The sequence below is a fragment of the Enoplosus armatus genome, chromosome 12 (genome assembly GCF_043641665.1).
Source record: "Enoplosus armatus isolate fEnoArm2 chromosome 12, fEnoArm2.hap1, whole genome shotgun sequence".
NCBI lineage: Eukaryota > Metazoa > Chordata > Actinopteri > Centrarchiformes > Enoplosidae > Enoplosus > Enoplosus armatus.
The window spans coordinates 18,730,313-18,748,336 of record NC_092191.1 but is presented as its reverse complement, the minus strand read 5'-3'; the positions used below and the strand labels follow the sequence as shown (position 1 = coordinate 18,748,336).

The following is an 18,024-nucleotide window of genomic DNA, read 5'->3' as shown; positions in this document are numbered from 1 at the left end:
TTATTTGCCGTTTCCGTTTAAATAAATACAATAATTTCCCACGTAAGAACAGTGTTTAAACACGTTAAAACACGTTTAAACACTATTATTACCAAGAACAGCCAATAAGAACTCTTGTCTCGTCCACAGGCACCGCTGCTTAGCCTTTAGGTACAGTTCTGATTGGACAATGTGCTCAACGTTACTAGCTATCAGCCAATGGGAGCTTTCTTACAGGCAACGTCACAATGTTTACCCGGAAATGAGAGCCTGCTCCAACAACTGCTGTCAAAATCTATAATTTACCGATTTCTGGCCGTTTTTAGTCCAGTGAAATTATAAAATACCGTATAATCTGACTGCAAACTACAGATTCGGCATGTACAGCGGACTCCTACCTAAAGGTTTAACCGAAGACGACCTCAGCACAGATGACGAGGAGGATGAGCAGGAGGATGATGTTGAGGAGAAGAGGGAGGGTGAGAAGTGTGAGAGCTCCGCTGAAAAGTTGCGCTCTGCCGGGGAAAACACAGGCTCAGTTGTGGAGGCACAGTCGACTCACGCTGCCAGTGATGCAGACAGTGATTCCCCGCCATGCAGCATGCCTGGTGTATCCCAGGAAATGTGGCAAGTATGTTGATTTGGTATGCCGTGAGCTAAGCTTAGCATTCACTTTGTGAAATACAAGCTAGCTGTAGTGTACCTGTGGTGTTGTTGTCAGTGAGGGAGGGCTGATAAACACTTACTGACATTCACAATTTCTGGTTGAATCCCCAGCCCTTCTTGAACCTGAGCTAACAAACTGTGATTAATGAAAGGTTTTTGAAGCCCTGTTGGACTATCTGTGTATCATAGCATGATATATGTGCAGCCGAGGTAGATCAAGGGTTGTGGCGCTCTTGTGAATTCAGTGTGTGTGTGTGTGTTTAAGAAATTTCAGGATCTACGGAAAAAGAATGACGAAATGAAGACAATGAAGGTCCCCAGAAGAAGAAAAAGAAGACGGCGCAAAAAAGGTGTCAATGATAATACAAACAAAATGTAATGCTTTATACTGTATGTTGATGTTGAGCCACAACATCCTTTAAGACAAAAAGAGAGCACCCCCACCCCTCCCCTCCAAAAAAACACAACTTCATTCTTGCCCATATTAGAAGTTTAGCCCCCCCCCCCTCTTAATACTGTATAAAATAGAGCACCTTATTGGCACACCTGTTATACTTGAAGATTTCTGTTTAGTGGATACTATTTTGTATCAAAGTATACAAACCTAAAAACCTTCAACTGTGTCTCTTATGTCATTCAACAGGAACAGAAGGTGAGGAACCTACAGAGACAAGGTACCACACTATAATGTCCAACCAGGGACATTAGTTTATACAACAAAAGATTCATGTAATTCTACCCATGCAACTGTGTGTGTGTGTGTTAAATGTGTAGACTGAATCTCAGATGTCGGACCTTCACACCAACTGGATTTCTGACGGCTCTATCACACAATGGAGACATTCAAATAAAAGCGGACTTGACATTAGCTGTAATGGGCTATCTAACACAAACAAGTTACAAATCTGTAAGCTGAAGAAACCTATGGTGTTTTAGAAAATGGCAGTATGTGTGATTAGTAAACAGGGATCCTTTATAGTTAATCAATTATTTGCTAAATCATGAATGTCTGATGAGGCAGAATGTGTCAACATTGTACCTTTTTACCAGCGCTAACGACGTTACCATACTTTGTGGCACACGCTCATCTAGACATATGGATCTGATTTCTGCATAGTGATTGAAATAGAGTCAAGTTGTCGGACGGACAGTGATAGTTTGCCTTATCACATGTGCTGGTTTACATGTAATGAACATTCACACACATTTTCTCTGTCAGCAGAGAGCGTCAGGAGGAGCGGGAGAAGCACTGGGATGAGCTTAAGCAGTATTTTGGTGTAAATGATCGATTTCATCCCCCGGCATGTTCCAAACCCCCTCCAAAGGTAACAAAGACTCCTGCCTTCCAACTTATCTGCTGAGGTTTAACACTGTGTCAGTCGTAGCTGTTAGTAACACCTTCCCATGCTTTGTGTTTCAGTGCCACTGTATCCTCTCATTGTTTTATGTGATATGACATTTGGATTAGAAGAATCCGTATGGTAACTCAACCTGACACTGAGATGAATATTAGGGATTATGTTTGGCTACATTTAGTGATAAGATTAGGATGAATCTCCTTTCTAGTGCGGTTGAGATTAAAGTCAGATGTAGCTTTTTCCTCTTCAAGAAACCTGAAAATCTAAATTCTGTTTGACAAAAGAAGAGAGGGTTATAGTACCCGATACAGCCTCTGTGATTGCAGCTAGAACATTTAAATTAATTGTTAGATAGTAAATGGGCATGAACCACTGCTGAGGAATTCGTCATTGAAGAAATTATAACTTAACTTTCTTTCATTCGGATACATTTCTGCACTTACAGATGAATGGACGTTTTATGCAAAGGCTTGCAAATTGCCAATGAAGCAAAATATTTGCAAGCTTGATGAACATTATAGCTGACCCAGTGAATGGGAACTGTTCCCATTTCAATTTGAAATCCTTTTAATGATTATTTTGGAGTATTTTGTGCTTAATTTATCTCAGAGCAGCATAAAATTGAGTTTTTGCTGATTTTAGCCTCATTTTGAATAGGGCAACTATGAAAGGATAAAAGAAATGATTAACAAGCTGAATGAAACAGAACTTGTCACATCAACATAATGAGGGGCTCCTTCATCCCTCAAATGCAGTTCCTTGTAATTAATATATCTTTTTTTTTTTTTTTTTACTTCCACCAAGTCTTTCACACAGTCATTTGAGGAAAAAGCTGTCATAGCAGCCTGATGTGATTTAATTCATCTGCTAACAGCATTTCTTCAGCAACCTTAAAATCACGTTTCATGGCACAGAGGATGGTGATCTGTCAGTTTCAGTTTTGTTTCTGTGATACAATAGGCGATAATTGAGATCACAAGTCAGGTTGTATCAGTGTCAGCTTCAGTCTATAAGTTTATATGTAGTATGATAAACTATATAAAGCAATTTCAAGACCAAGCAGTTGGAGTTATAGAGGAAATTAATTTACTAATTCTGTGTTTTTAAGCCTGATGGTATTGTCCCTGTACTTTTACAATTGAGCCAAGGTCCTTAATCAATACATCAGAGGAGACACATTCATGATTACAGCCTCTTTCCAGTGTTTTTTTTTTTGTTTTTTTTTAACATGATGAAATTTTGGGGGCTGAAGAAATCTGGTGCTCCGCTTCCTCAGATAGGCTCATCACAGCAGAACTGCCTTGCCATCAGTAACCGGGGGCTTCTCTGCACTCCTCTCTGCTTAGGCCTGTAATGGAAATGTGTAATTAAAGAGTCACATTTATGTTTGGTAATCTCCTGTAGCATTTCTAAGATTTCCCCACTAATATCCAATCAAAAAGGTTTTCATTTGTGAAGGGAAATCTACATATTTGTAGTAATGGCAATCATATTAAAAATAAGGCCCTGGGGACTTTTGAAGTTACTCTTTGATTTTTTTTCTCTCTCTACCCCTATTTCAAAAAAAAAAAAAAAAAAAAAATCTGAATTTTTTTCCTCTCTTCTGCAGTCCGGCCTAGAAAAGAGCATAGAGAGGGCCATAGCTGAAGGGGACATTGCAAAGGCGGAGGAGATGAGCGACAGACTCGCCACTCGAGAGGTACGTTGTGCTGATAAGAGATCTTTGGGGTGCTCCTGCTGTGACAAATCAGGCTAATGGATCCGTGGCCATTTCTGCTGCAAAGACATAGAGGAACAAAAACACACGCAGACACCCACCATTCAGTCCTGCAGCCCTTTTCCATTGAGTTAATGGAAAGCCCTCCCCTTAGTTTTGAAGTGCTGCAGTGTCTAAAGGACTTTTGGCTCTGCTTTTTAATGAAGGGTACATTGCTTTCAAGCCAACTGTTAAATCATTCTCCAGGTAAGAGTTTCATACCTTTGAAGTGTACATGTCCCTAAATGCAGTGCCTGAAGTTTTGTAACTAACCGCCTTGGCAGGCATCAAGGATCAAGTGGTTTGAAACTAATTTAGCATAAAATGTAGCCCACACACACATATAATTGTGGTTAAAAAGACATACAGCTGCCGTGTTACTTCTCCACTGGGGGAAATGCTGTACTATGAGCATCAAAGTTAAACTTCTTTGTTTCATGATGCATGTTGCTTACAGCATCCCATGAGCTTTTTCACCTTGTAATTGTAGCAACACAAACATGTATAACACTGTGGGCTCAGATTTCATTGTCGGTCCTGGATTGCAATAGAGTTGCAAAGTAGGCAGGGCTGCTGGGTCAGGAAATATTTTTCCCCGGTCTGAATTGTCATTTAAAATGTTTCTTCTAATAATAACCCCAGTGTTTCTCAACATAGAAACACGGGAGTCTCCTGATCCTATAGAATAGGTTTATGTTATGGCCACTAGTTTTAATAATTTGAACTCGTTTCCAAGAAATCCTATTTTGTCTGCCAGTTAAGCAATGGCGGACAGCTCTAAATACCCATAAGCCTCTGTCGCCGATGCTATGGAGAAGAGTGGAGAAGAAGGGAGTTATAGCGAATTCAAAAGGCTTCATTGTTGTGAACAAAACACGACGCTATAGCTGCTGAATTTTTTCCAATGGTGACACAGAATCTAAAAGTGAATTGACTTAAAGGAATAGTTCAACAATTTGAGAAATACACTTATTTGCTTTATGGCAGAGAGTTAGATGAGAAAATCAATACTGCTCTCATGTTTGTACGCTAAATGTGAAGCGAGAGCCAGCATCCAGTTAGCTTGGCTTAGCACAAAGACCTGAAACAGGAGGAAAGGGAACAAAATCTGCCTACCAGAACTGCTGAAGCTAACTAAGTAACACATTAGATCTCATTTGCTTCATCTGTACAAAATCGAAGTGTTAAAACGTCAATTTGCCGTTTTACGGGGGGTTATGGGCCAGGCTATTTCTTGGTGGGAAGCAGTAACTTCCTGTAGATTCCATTGGTTGCCTGGCAACTGCTCCCAGCCACGTAACATAATTTTAAGCGGTGTGATTAGATGTTTTCACCGAAATTCAGCTTAAGAGTCGTAGTCAACCCTTTTTTATGTCCACAGGCTTGTACCTTTGACTTCTTATCAAAGGAACCAGATATTTCAGACATAGTTTTTGTCTTGATGATTCAACCAGGTGGGTTTCGTGGCCATCCAAGTGGTAAAAGTGCTCCAACCGTCAGTAATATTATCAATAAAAAAAAAAATACTTTGGGAACCAGGGCATCCAAAATAGTTCCTTCCACACAGTTTTTGCCTTTTGTACTAATGATTAAACCACAACCAGTGGGTACAACATTGCAACAGTGAATCAGAAATCACAGTAGAAAACATTATCAGACTAGATATGTCACCCAATAAGATGATATTCAGCAAGAAGTGACACCACAAACTTTAAACAGGAGTACAGAATGTGGGTTGGCATGATATTGCTGCTATTTAAAAAAATGTCTTATGTTCTCAGTAAATTTTATCCTCGAAACTCCTCACCCTCTTGAATGAATAAGTAGGCTCCAAAAACAAGGGTCTGTGTTTAACAATGAAAAAAGCAGTTGTACTATTCATTGAATTGGCACTACATGCGTGGCCCCGGTATCTCCAGTGTGTAATAGACGTTAGTGTGCAGCATCAGAGCCCTTTCATATTCCCATCTTAACTGCTAGCAGTGTGGTCAAATATGGGGGAGTTAAATGAAAGCTCTTGTGAGTGGCACCTGCGCTGTACTTTCAGAAAGCCTCTTAGAGCGCTGGTGGATTGGTTTTTAGCCTGAGCCGAGGTTCTCGCCTCCCTGGCACCTGCCTCGCGTCTTGCCAGAACCATGATGGAACGTGACAGCAGTCTGGCAGCCACAACTCATTGTTTAGCAGTGATAACTTCATTCCACGAGAGTATAGTCAATTGACCATTTTGAAATGCCCAAAACTTAGGTGATGTAAAGTTCTTTATCGTTCACTTTTGAATACAAAGAAAGGCAGTGCTGAATATATGGGGAAACATGAAAAGAGGTGGCAGCTAAAAGCCAAAAAGTTTCAGTTAGAAGGGATTATATTATATCTTAAACGATGCAGCCTGTAATGCAGATAGAATTAAGACCAACATGTTTGTTTATAGCACTCCTGTTCACTTTTGACAGCAGCACTGTGACAAACATTTAGAGGATCAATAATCCCCACTGTGGCCAGAATCAATTTCAAGGTTATAATTGAGTGGCTCATTTGGTACGGAATGGCTTAGATGTTTAATTTGTTTACGGTCATAACACCGAGACATGATTGTGGCTGGCTTTTCACTGGAAGAATAGGAACAGGTTTTCTTCGCAAAAAATGCAAAAGCATTCTGACAGCTGTGAGGAACTAAAGAGGCCTGTTTGTCCCTCTAGGCATTGTTTTGTAAAGAAAACCCTGGTACATGTTGGATGACAATGTTTCAGTGTATTTTCATCCTCAATCTAACGGTTTCCCACTTATCTCCTCTAAGCAAAGGGAAATGGAAGGAAGATAGAGCGCTTGCTGTCAGAATCCCCCCTTTTATAAGACGGAAATGTTTGTTTCTGCTGTTTTGAGCTCCCTCAAATCAATTAATGATTTCCATTTGCTCTACTTTCTTCTTTTAATCTGAACATTAAAACAATTTGGTAAAAACCTGTTTTGAAGGCTCCTTACAAATTCTGAGATATGTGTGTTTCATCTGTCAAACTTCTGAGACACGCTGCTCGGATATTACAGGTTGAGGTTTTATTTTTTTATTCTCATTACAGTTTTTGAACATTTCCCAAGGCAGTAAGCCTTTGTTTCAGATGAATTCATGAAGACATGCCTCCGTTTTTAAGTGAAAGTATTAACGCCCACGAAGATGGCGCAAAAAAATCACATCCCCTTTTAGGTAACAAAATATTATTTATGTCTACATCGCTTAGACAAAGCTCCCTAATGTATTCCTTTAAACTGTGCCGATAGGGTTTCTTTTCTCATAACGATGTCTGTTGATCCTTCTCAGCACGTTTAGATTTCTTTTCACAAGCCTTAGAAGCCACAAAATAATGTTAAAAGCTTCTCGCCTCTAAAGTAGTCCTAGTAGTTCAGTAGATTAAAAGGTGCAAGTCCTCCAATTAAGAAGACGGGGTCTCCCATCATCCTTTGATTACTGCACATTATTTTACTCTGCTGCAAGTTGCATATGAGCTAATTAATTCAGTAATTAGCATTACACGGAGTGACTGACACATACTATAGTATAAATGGCTCACAGCCTGTCAGGAGGCTTGATAGCTTCCAGCAGCTCTTATTTGACAGATTGATTTTGCAGCTATTCCTGGTAAATGAGCCAGTGCAAAGAGCTGATAACTCATCAGTACAACGAAGGGGCTTCCTATGTCATCTAAAGTGCAGTGTGACCCACAGGAAAACTTGTAATGCATTGGTTCCAGTTGGTTTGGTTTTATTCTGTTATGAACAACGTACACATAAGACACAAGTACATATCTCTTCTTTACATTTCCGTAAAAGAATGTTTTTAGAGCTATAATAGATTCCGGGTATCTCATGCTATGTGCTAAACTTTAGGATTCCAAAAGAACCGTATTTATGAATATGCCAACTATTATACCTATGCTGGTCTCTAGCATGCTCAAACACCCGTAAATAGTCTGGTGCCAGGCCTCTTACTGTACTCATTGGTACACATGACTTAAAAACTGAACCCTATCGGCAATCTTACCCAAATTTATTGAAATGTACTCAATTTTGAACTAACAAAGCCAAATCATCAGCATACAGAAAACGCTCACAACTGCATATTTAATGTAATTTAATCATATCATTTACATATATTAGGAAAAGTAAGGGTCCTAAGATTGATCTTTGTGGAACTCCACACGTGACCACTCCTAGATCTGGTAAGGTGCCATTCATATCTCCATACTGAATACGATCACTTAGGTTACTAAGGTTATCATACCCGATGACTCAAATTCATTGAATCAAATTAAAGGATTTACAGTATCAGAAGAACCTTTTGAAGGTTGATTTGAACCACATGATTTTCTGAACCCGGATTGGTATTGCCAACAAAATCTACTTCTAAACATGTAATTTGAGGCAGAATTAGTTTTGTTGTCTTCATTCAGCACTGTACCCTAAAGATGCTCTTGTACAGTACTTTCTTTGTCACACTGATGTCACAACATCATCCCCATAAAAACACAATTACTCCCTCGCTCTTTTTTCCCTTTATAAAACAAAGCCACTGAGGTCTTTTGAAATAGTCAGGAGCTGTACTTTATATATAGTAAGTGAGTATATTTCACCACAAAAGACTGTCACGCCATGTTAGAGCTTACAGTTCCCCCATAGCACTCATCACTGCTATTAGAGTGGCATTACCACTTCAAAACAGAAACTCTCTGAGGCTGTCACAATAGGGGGTGTCAAGTCCATTTCAGGATTTCCAGAAGCTAAAGAATATGAAAAAGCAAAAGTAGTTGCATAGCTGCTGGCCTCTCCCGAACCAACAGGAAAGAAGCAGGCCTGCAAATGGCACCACCCACAGAGAAGCATACATGTTCTAAAAGGCAGTTTTCCTTTTCAGTCTATACAGTGCAGTAGAGCTTGGCACTATGGAGGATGAGCATATTTCAGACATACCTGGTGTTGAACTGGTCAGACTTTTTTATGATACAAGGATCACTGTCTTATCTAGTTTGAGCTGCAAACGCTACGAAGTGTCAACCATGCTAATTCAGATTATTTATTCAAGTGATGATCACATGCATTAGAGTCTAGTGGATGTTTACTGCAATACGTTGACCTCATAGTTCATTCATTCATAAAGCTTTTCATTCAGTCCTTGATTCACTGGCTACACTTCCACCCACTAACCCAGACGCTGGCTGTAATCCAGTTCAGGTCTCGTTCAGGTTCAGCTGTTTACACTGACCTTTAATATCCAGACCAGTAGCTTTCACATGTGTTGTGAAGAAAACAGTTTCCCTCTTCTTCTACTGCACTTTTGGACCCTACTATTTTGTTGCCATCCCATCATGAATGGGATACAATTTTGTGATGCCACACCTTCAGCAAATTAAACAGAAGCAGACATATTGGTCAAGTTTCTAAAAGAGTAGAAGTTTAAGCTGGTTATTTGCATGCAACTAAACAAAACCAGGTAATTTGACTAACTGACTTAAGAACACTATTCTCTTTGTAATTGTAGTGATGCTTTCACTATTGAGGTAAAAGAACACACCGATGGGCAACAAAGTTAACATATGCCTTTACCTCTGTACAACATCCACTTCAGTCCAAAGTGTCCAACTGTGAAAACGTCCCTTTGCAGCTTACTGCTCTGGATATGTTACATGCACTGTCAATTGTCATTATAATATGTTTTTTTAATTGACTGTTTACATGTCATAAGCGCCTACTCAAAGAAACCTGTTTAAGATGGTCTGGCTTTTGCTTCAGCACAGCAACATCTTACATGAGTTTTATATTTTCTCTGCAAGCTCTGACTCAAAAAACGGAGAAGTCTTGACGATCTCAATCATCATTTCTGAGAAACCCGATGTTGTCCAGAGAGAGAGTCTAAAAGAGTTGTGCATACTATCACTGGTCCTTTCAGTGCATGTGTTGTGTTGGATTGTTAACTGATTGCCTGAAACATTTGTGTCACCCTAATCTAGCCTCGGTCTTGACCAGTGGCTTCCTGTACTTTGGATGGCCTTTGGCTGGTGGACCCCTCTTTAGACCCTGATCAGTCTAAAGTGTTTACGAAGTGCTGCCTCCTAATAGTTGGATCACTTAATATACAGTAATTAACCATATAAATATGCATTAACTAGAGCCATTTCTGGTGTCTGCAGCGTTTGAACCTGCGGATGGTTGTAATATCCCTCATTATGTTCCAGCTCGTATTTCAATAGAAGCAGCAGCTGAAAGGAAAAAGCCCCACTGTCCTTGAAATCTACCCTTTGGAAAGCCTCGCTTAAATGCTGTGAAACAAAGGTGGCGAAGCATTTTGTCGGAGGAGACATGGTGGCTTAGTTGAAACAAAGAGCTGAACTAAGAGTGTTTCATGATATTCATGTTATTTAACACCTTTTTTCTTCCCGCCACCTTCTCCCTGCCATGCCCCGTGTTTGTAATCAAAAAATTAATGAGCGGCGCTTTTGTGGGAAGTGGGCTTTATCAGATTCTGACTTTCCCCGCCCCACATCAGAGTAGGAGGCTGACTACGTCTCCCCTGCTAGCCCCCCCCCCCAGGCCACCTCGCAGAGAGTTTAGGGAAACTCTCCCCATTGTTCATTTTTCCTTCAGCATAAGCAATTTATCACTGAATGAACTTTTATTGTATCTCTGGATGACTCACATTAAATTTTCGCCCATTAATTTTGAAATGGATTTTGAAATGGGTACTAAGCTTTTATCAAATGCCTGGGAATCTCATTTGGATTATTGTATTTCATTAATTACTTGATAGACAAAGCATACTTTTCAATGTAGATGTGTGTGCTGTTTAATTAATTAGCATGTTTTCTCTTTTAATTAAAGCCATTTTTTTTTAAATTAAAGCCCACAGCAAAACACATATATAATTTGTTTGTAATTAGGCCTTAATTGGTGGTAGTGGAAGCTTAGCACCCTCGGTTTCTTTTTTCATGATTGCCATTTTATTGCCAGTCACTCATTAATTAAACTGTTTTTTCTAATTAGCTTATAAAACTGTTGATGGCATATTATTGTAAGTGTGAGTTCAAAGCTTGCTAATAAGCCTACCCTACTCAGAAGAGGCAAGATAATGGAATGTGCACAAAGCAGGCGAACTTTCAGAGATTTTCTTCTTCTTTTTTTTTTGTCTACTCCCCAAAGATGACATGTCATGTGTATCTAGCATCAGATTACTAGAAGAGAAAATGGAGGCATGGCAGTTCTACTGTGCCTTCCCTGGGGTGTCTTTCTTTTTGCTTGCCATGTAATTCTGTTTGTCAAAGAGGAGGCGAGATTACAGAACGCTCTTGTGTGGCTGGCCCAAGAACGACTGATAAACTTTTCAGAGAAACTTTGTGGGGAATAAAGCAACGTGGAGGTGCATGCTGTGATATTTGGGCTTTACATTTGCATTTTAATCGAGAAATAATGCCATATTGTAATTGTTTATTCTTTCATGTTATTTTGTTTAACAGTGCTTTTGCCTTTTCTGAATTAAGTATTGAAGCAGTTGTTGTTGAAGTAATTCAGAGAAATATCAGTTACCATTAAATGTAAAGTACACTTACTCAAGTACTGTACATTTGAAGTACTTTATTCAACTAATAGTTGTTGTGAAAATATTTATCATTATACTTTACTTACTTACTTTTCATGTAGAAAAATAATTCAAACAAATGACTTTTTGATGATGCATTTAGTAGCAGTCACTGGGCAGAAATTGATCAAATTGACTGTGCTTGGCTAATTAGACGCTGCGAACTCTCTTAATATCCATGCTGGCTCCTCTCATGGAGCCATTTTTAATGTCAGCCATTTTGTCCTTGTAGTGGGACATATGAGACAGCAGCTTTTAAGGTAGCTCAACACAGGTGATACTAATGCTCAACCATTGTGTTCTCTCTCTCTTACTACGAACCTCTATGATACAACTACTGCTATTAATACCAGTACTGGTGATATTGGCACTGATACCACTGCCTGAAGTAGCAGTAGTAGACTATCACTGCCACAAATATTATCACCCATAGTGCTTCAGGTACTCCTGGATGGATGCTGCTATCACATCCATCCAGCTTCTAACCCTAACCATGCAGTGCTCCCTCACATCCACTTGGCTAACACCCAGAATCAGAAAACTGATTACTCGGATACGCACCAAGCATCAGGCACACTCGCAATTTCTCAGAAATGTTCTAGTTGGCTATTTCATTTCATGCCACTTTATACTTTAGCCACTACAATTCAGAGTACTTTCTACTCCACTTCATATATTTGCAGCTCTAGTTACTAGTTACTTTACCCATTAAGATTTTACATACAAAACATATGATTTTATAAAATATGTTTCTTTATTTATATATTAAACTACCCAGTAGAATGTAAAATAAGAGCTAAAGCAATTAGTTGATTATCGATTAGTCGGTTGTCAGAAAACTAATCTGCAACTATTTTGATTAGTTAATATTTCATGGTTCCAGCTTCTTGAATGTGAGGACTTGCTCCTTTTCCTTGTCTTAAATTACAGTCAACCGAATAATGTTGGGGTTTGGACTACTGGTCGGACAAAATAAGCAATTTAAAGACGTCACTTTTGGCTCTGGGGAATTGTATAGAATGGGCATTGACATTTACAAACAATGAATCGAGAAAACAATCAGTATAGTGATCAGTAATAAAAATAATCATGAGATTCCACCCTGTATGAAATAGTAAAAAATTAGCTCAACCTCAACCAACTACAACAATAAAATGCTGTTTACACATTAATCTAATGATAGAATATACAATAGTGCAACACTCACTGGGGCCATTTTTATGCATTGAATACTTTTGATTCTTTAAATATGTTTTGCTAATAATACTTATGTACATTCAGTTAAGGAACATTTTCAATGCAGGGCTTTTGCTTAATGAAGTATTTTCACAGTGTGGTTTTGCTACTTTGACTGGAGTAAAGCATCTTCATATTTCCTCTTGCACTCAGCAACAATTTTGATAATCGATTAATAGATGTTTTAAGCCTTGAGGCTGTGTGTTCGCACCAAGAGATGTTCCATGGCTATCTGTTCTATTGTCTCATGCAGGATGATTCACATTCTTTGTGTTTACTCCAGTCTATTACTTTACTTTTGAGGTGTCGAAATGAACTAACTGAATGAAACTTTGTATCCCTTCCTTTTCAAAGTGATATGGGTGGTATTGATTGACCTCTCGATCTTTTGACCTTCCCTATGTTGCCGCAACACTGAGGCTTTGCAGCCAGAAACCCATTTTTCTTCCCCCTCCGCCTCAGTTCTAAGAAATTATTATGCTGAAATAACACACGAGCTGCCTAATCTGATATTCATTCCTTTCTTATACAGCCCTGCTTTCCAAAGTTGACTAAGGCCACATTATTTAGGCATTAAGGTAGTGTGATAAGGGAATTAGGCTGGTCATTAATCGTTTACACGTCAAATGCAGCAGAGCAGCTCGGGGAGGTGATTTAGCGAGGCAAAGCCATATAGCCCTTGTTAATCCACCTCTCACACGTTTTAATTGGAAGAGGCTTCCTGGATAGGAAATTTATGAATGGGTTTAAGGCCATTTCTTCCTTAAAGCCATCATTTATTTCTTATTGTTAATAGGAGCTTTAACACTTTATCCACATGGAGATGTATTTTCCTCAACTTTCATTGAGCTATTCTCTTTCTGCACTTGCTGTTTAATTGCCACAGTGTTATTGTAAACCCTGCACTGCTCATGAAGACTTCCTAATGCTTCTTTCATTCATCAGACACCTCAGAAATGATGCAACAGAGCAGATGCACAGATGAGAACAAAGCGTGAAACTGTTTTTAAGGCAGACTTGATGTATCTTACTTATGGCTCATATAGCAGCAATGCAGTTCGTGTGGGGTTTTTCTTCTTTTTTTTTTTTCGTGGATTGAGGCCCCATGTTTGGGTCTCCACTTGAATCTCCATGACGACCCAAACATGAATGAACAGAAAACGGTGCTATTGACTTAACCCTCCTAGTGGCCTTAAGCTGCTTCTGCTGCAGTGCTAGCATTGTGCATGATGATTTTCTTTTGCCCCCAAATCTTCCAAAGGTCAGAGTATTAATCCCCTGAATAAACCTTGTTTTTAACAGGGCTGTGCCCAGGCCACACAAGAGAGAGAGACACAAGGCACAGAAGCATGGCTGTGATGGACACTTAATTGTATATTAATATGTGATGGAGTGGGAAGAATTGGCTTTTAGGAGCCACATAAACAAAGAATGCAGGAGGTTTCCTGTCGCCTGCCTTTATTCCAGCTTTGTACTTTCATTCTTATTTTTCACCAGCCTCTGATGTGAAAGGATTTGGCACTAAGATGCACGCAAGGGGAGGGGGAAAAAATCCTGAAAAGTGGATCAAAAAAGTAAATGAAAAATAATGTCATATTACTGAAAATATGAGAGGCTAATTTGTGCCGACTTTTTGCTAATTTTGTTCTCGCCACAGAAAGAGGAGCCGTCACCTGCTCGGCGCCACAGCGCTGACAGTGCCAGTGATCCATGAAATAAGCTGCCGCTGGCTTTGTTCAGATAAGAATGAACAAATCTGCACAATGTACTGCTCTCGGAATCTCATTTTCATACTTGCATGCAGGCTAAAAGAAATAAGCTGTTTGCAGGCTTGATTAATCAGACATTTGAGCGTTTTTTTTTGTCACTTTGATCTGCTCTGTCTCCTAGGTAACTTGGTTGACATTAATGTTGAGCCCCAGTAAAGACAATCAGGGATTGTAGACTATACTGATAAAAAAAAGGAAAAATTAAAGACCTCTAATGCTTTAAATATAGTAAACGTTATGCTATGAATTTAAAAGAGGGGGAAATGGGGCATGGAAGTGGGTTTTAATTTTGCTTTTGGAATGTTTGGGAAGGCGTGTGTTCAAGACCTTTTGCATTTCAAATGCAACCCCACAGGAGAGCAGGTTAATGTGGGTAATCCTGGTGTAGAAAAAAAGAAAAATCTCTGTCTGTAAATCTCCAAATGAAACCATTTAGCATCATGCCGTTTCATTTGATTTGCTCCCAGAATGAGCCAATGTGGATTTTTTTTTTCTGCAAACACAGAGAGCAGGAGCTGTTCTCAGATTTGTCAACAATTTAATAAACGTCTGGTTTATAATCTCTGCGTGCATCGCACACACTCAAGAGCATTTAGCACCTACACCACACCACTCCAACAAGGAGCAGGGGAAAACCCTGGTGTGGTTTTATCTGCTCGCAAATCTACTGCAAATGTAAGAGCAATCACGCGTTATAACTCTCTTTAAGAGGAGAAAACATGATTTGAGGAATTTAAAACCTATAAAATAGCAAAGAACTGGAGAACTGTCATAGTATGTACGCTTCAGGCTGTGCAGACGCTTTCACAAATCTTCCAGTGACTGTATAGATGAATGCCTTGAGGGCCCAGCCGGAGCCCAGTACTTGCAGCCAGCCGAAGCCCTTATCTTAAATCCAAGCAAAGTACCATTAATCTTTTTGAAAGACCTTTATGGCTTTTAATGTATCCCAAATTAGAACATTTTACACCCTTGGTTCCTGAAATATGGTGATAAAAAGCCTTTAGAGTTTAATTTTTCCTGCCTGCTCGCTCTGACCTGCTTAATCCCAGCATGCATTAGGAGATATTTTAGTTTCAGTCTTTCTAATAAAGTTTATCCCACTTAATTATAATTGAAACATTTTTTTCCAGCAGGTCTTTTTTTTTTCTCCAAGTGGCGCAGTGGTGGCACATTTCTTCATTACCTTAAGACTTTCTTTCCCCCCTGATTGTACTCAGAATATTACAGAGAATTACCCAAAGGTTTGGTGAAATTGTTCCAAGTTGTTTATCAAAGTTTGCCTTTGCTTGAATAATAAACCTATCTCAGGAGTGACAGAGGAGGCAGGATTTTTCTCTTTGTTTCCCGTCCCTCTGTGTGACTGGGGTTATTGGGATTATTCTGCTTCACAATACATACTGTACGTCTTCCCTGGGATTTGAATGTTTGCTTCTTGCAGTCACGGTCATTCTCTTCACTTCTGATTTCAGGGACTGCCTGCAGTACTCCAAACAGAAAAGTCTCTCTCACACTGGTGATGAGTGGAAAATGCCATTGCAACGTTTTTGAGACGGAGGGAAAATGGCAGAAACGCTGAACATTGTTTCTCATTGTTTGTTTATTTGGTTATTTCATTTGCACATTAAACAAGAAAAAAAGAAATAATCAAAAAGACACCATGTGCGGCAGCCAGGAGCTTTAAATATGACTTCCTCTTAAAACACCTCAAACAAAAGGCAAAACAGATTAGAATAATTGTAATAAAACAACGCTCCTGTAATTTGTGGAGCTGTGAGGCACTCAAAACACACACAAAACACACACATTCACCAGTAACATTAGTGAGCACTGTTATTTATACCGTATCTCTTTACCTTTATCTTGAACATGTTGGGTGTTGTAGATTATCAACAGCTTGTAGGGTTGGACTTTTTAAAAACACAGCACTTCAGAAATCTCAATCTCAGCTACAGATTGTTTTCATTATAGATTCATCTGCCATCTGTTTTCCTCAATTAATCATTGGGTCTCTAAAATGTCCCGATTTTCCCAGAGCCCAAGGTGACATCTTAAAATTGCTTGTTTTGACTGACCAAAACCCAAAGATATTGAATGTGCTATCAAAGAAGACAAAAAAACAGCAAGTATGCAGTTGGAGAGTAAAAAGTTACAGTACAGTTAACAAGCTGCACTTAGTTCTTCAAGATAGGGTGAAAATAAAGCCAAATATATGTATATATATATATACATATATTTATACTTCATTCCATCTTCATTACACGTGTAAAATTTCCTGATATTACTCTTCAAACACATATTCTGTGTTTTATTTATGTGTTCATGTTGTCATGCTGCTGCTTCCATCTCGTTGCATCATGTTTAATTTGTTGATTTTGGTATACCTGTCCACATTTCTGTGGCATACTGTATGTTATTCCCGATCAGATTTGTTGAAATCCAGGGTAGCAGGACAGCATTCATGTGTTGTTCAGCTCAATAACAGTTTCGCAGCAGCACGGACACTGAAGCAGAAGCCACACTGACGCATCAGTCAGAAAGCTTTTTCTTGCCACAGACTGATTTCCATTCTCTAATGGGCCTCTCCTCTGTCTGCCTCTATATAGCTGGCTGTGAATATCACTCAAGCCGCTGATTGCCGTGACTTTGTGCAACGCAAGCAGGAAGAGGAAGCTTTGAGGGCAGCGCAGAAAAGGAAGAAGGAAATAGCCTGGGGGTACGACGTCCCTCTCTGTCCTCATGTTTATGTTTGCCATCATATCTGCCATGTGTGACACTCTGGGCTCAAGCACGGTTAAGATAGAGCCACTGAAACCCTGCATTAGCTGCACTTTGAATGATTACTCATGCAGAGATTGAAGTTGACAGCTAAAATGTATTCATAAAGGGTTCAGTAATTTAATGTTTTTCCTGTGTTGCAGGTTTGAGGCTAAAAGACGATGGGAAACCAAAAGCAACATGGGCTTCATGTGACAAACTCAGAGGAAAAGAAGGAGAGAGACTGTGATTCTTTTTTTTTTTTTTCTTTTTTTTTTGTGAAGTTAATTTGATAAAAGTAGTGTTTTTTTTATGGCGGACTGATCCTGTTTCTTTTTATTCCCTTTGTATATTTTGAGGACTTCACAACAGAAGAGTGTGACGGGGGGAAAAGTCACACAGTTGGCTGAGAAAAACCAATCCAGAGAGTACAAGAGAGAGAGAAAATTATGGAGCATTCAAATTAATTCCTAAGGCGCCCATTGGTGTCTGCATTGTGTTATTTTTCATTACATTTCAGTGATTTGAGCGTTCTGGCCTTTTTTTTTTTTCTCCCCTTCAAATTAAATCTGGTGTACATTACTGGATGATGCGTTTATTTATTGCAGTAAAGTGGGTTAATCATGAAGGCGCTCTTTTCTTCTTCCCAGGAAGAGAAAGGAAAGATTAGGGGCCTAATGCAATGTACAGGATAATGTGCGATAGGATTTGGGAGTAGAAAATGAAATTTGGCGGCTGTAAACAGTTGTGAGCAGTTGTAAACTGGAAGTTGAGTGAACGTTTTGGGGAGGGGGGGGGGGGCGGGCATGAAACAGAGGCTTTGCTGTTGGCCCTCACCCATGCCGGGAGACATGCTATTGTATCTCAGCCCGAACAAGAGGCACG

At 39.4% G+C, this 18,024-nt stretch overlaps 1 protein-coding gene across 2 annotated transcripts; it reads left to right on the top strand.

The window, feature by feature from the left end:
- The first annotated feature begins 352 nt into the window (after positions 1–352).
- fam204a (family with sequence similarity 204 member A) lies at positions 353–17,721 on the top strand. 2 transcript variants are annotated; one of them, XM_070916396.1, is made up of 7 exons: positions 353–610; positions 911–995; positions 1,289–1,319; positions 1,868–1,970; positions 3,613–3,702; positions 16,989–17,098; positions 17,304–17,721. In XM_070916396.1, exons 1-7 carry the CDS (start codon positions 359–361, stop codon positions 17,353–17,355), a joined length of 723 nt encoding a protein of 240 aa, XP_070772497.1. In that variant the 5' UTR covers positions 353–358; the 3' UTR covers positions 17,356–17,721. The 2 variants fall into 2 exon arrangements, with proteins under 2 accessions (XP_070772497.1, XP_070772496.1); XM_070916395.1 differs by having other exon boundaries at positions 1,865–1,970.
- Positions 17,722–18,024: the final 303 nt, after the last annotated feature.

Coding starts and splice junctions, on each gene's coding strand:
- fam204a (XM_070916395.1), top strand. CDS start 359: ATGTACAGCGGACTCCTACCTAAAGGTTTAACCGAAGACGACCTCAGC. Junction 3,703..16,988: donor ACAGACTCGCCACTCGAGAG/GTACGTTGTGCT, acceptor GCCTCTATATAG/CTGGCTGTGAATATCACTCA. Junction 17,099..17,303: donor AAGAAGGAAATAGCCTGGGG/GTACGACGTCCC, acceptor CCTGTGTTGCAG/GTTTGAGGCTAAAAGACGAT.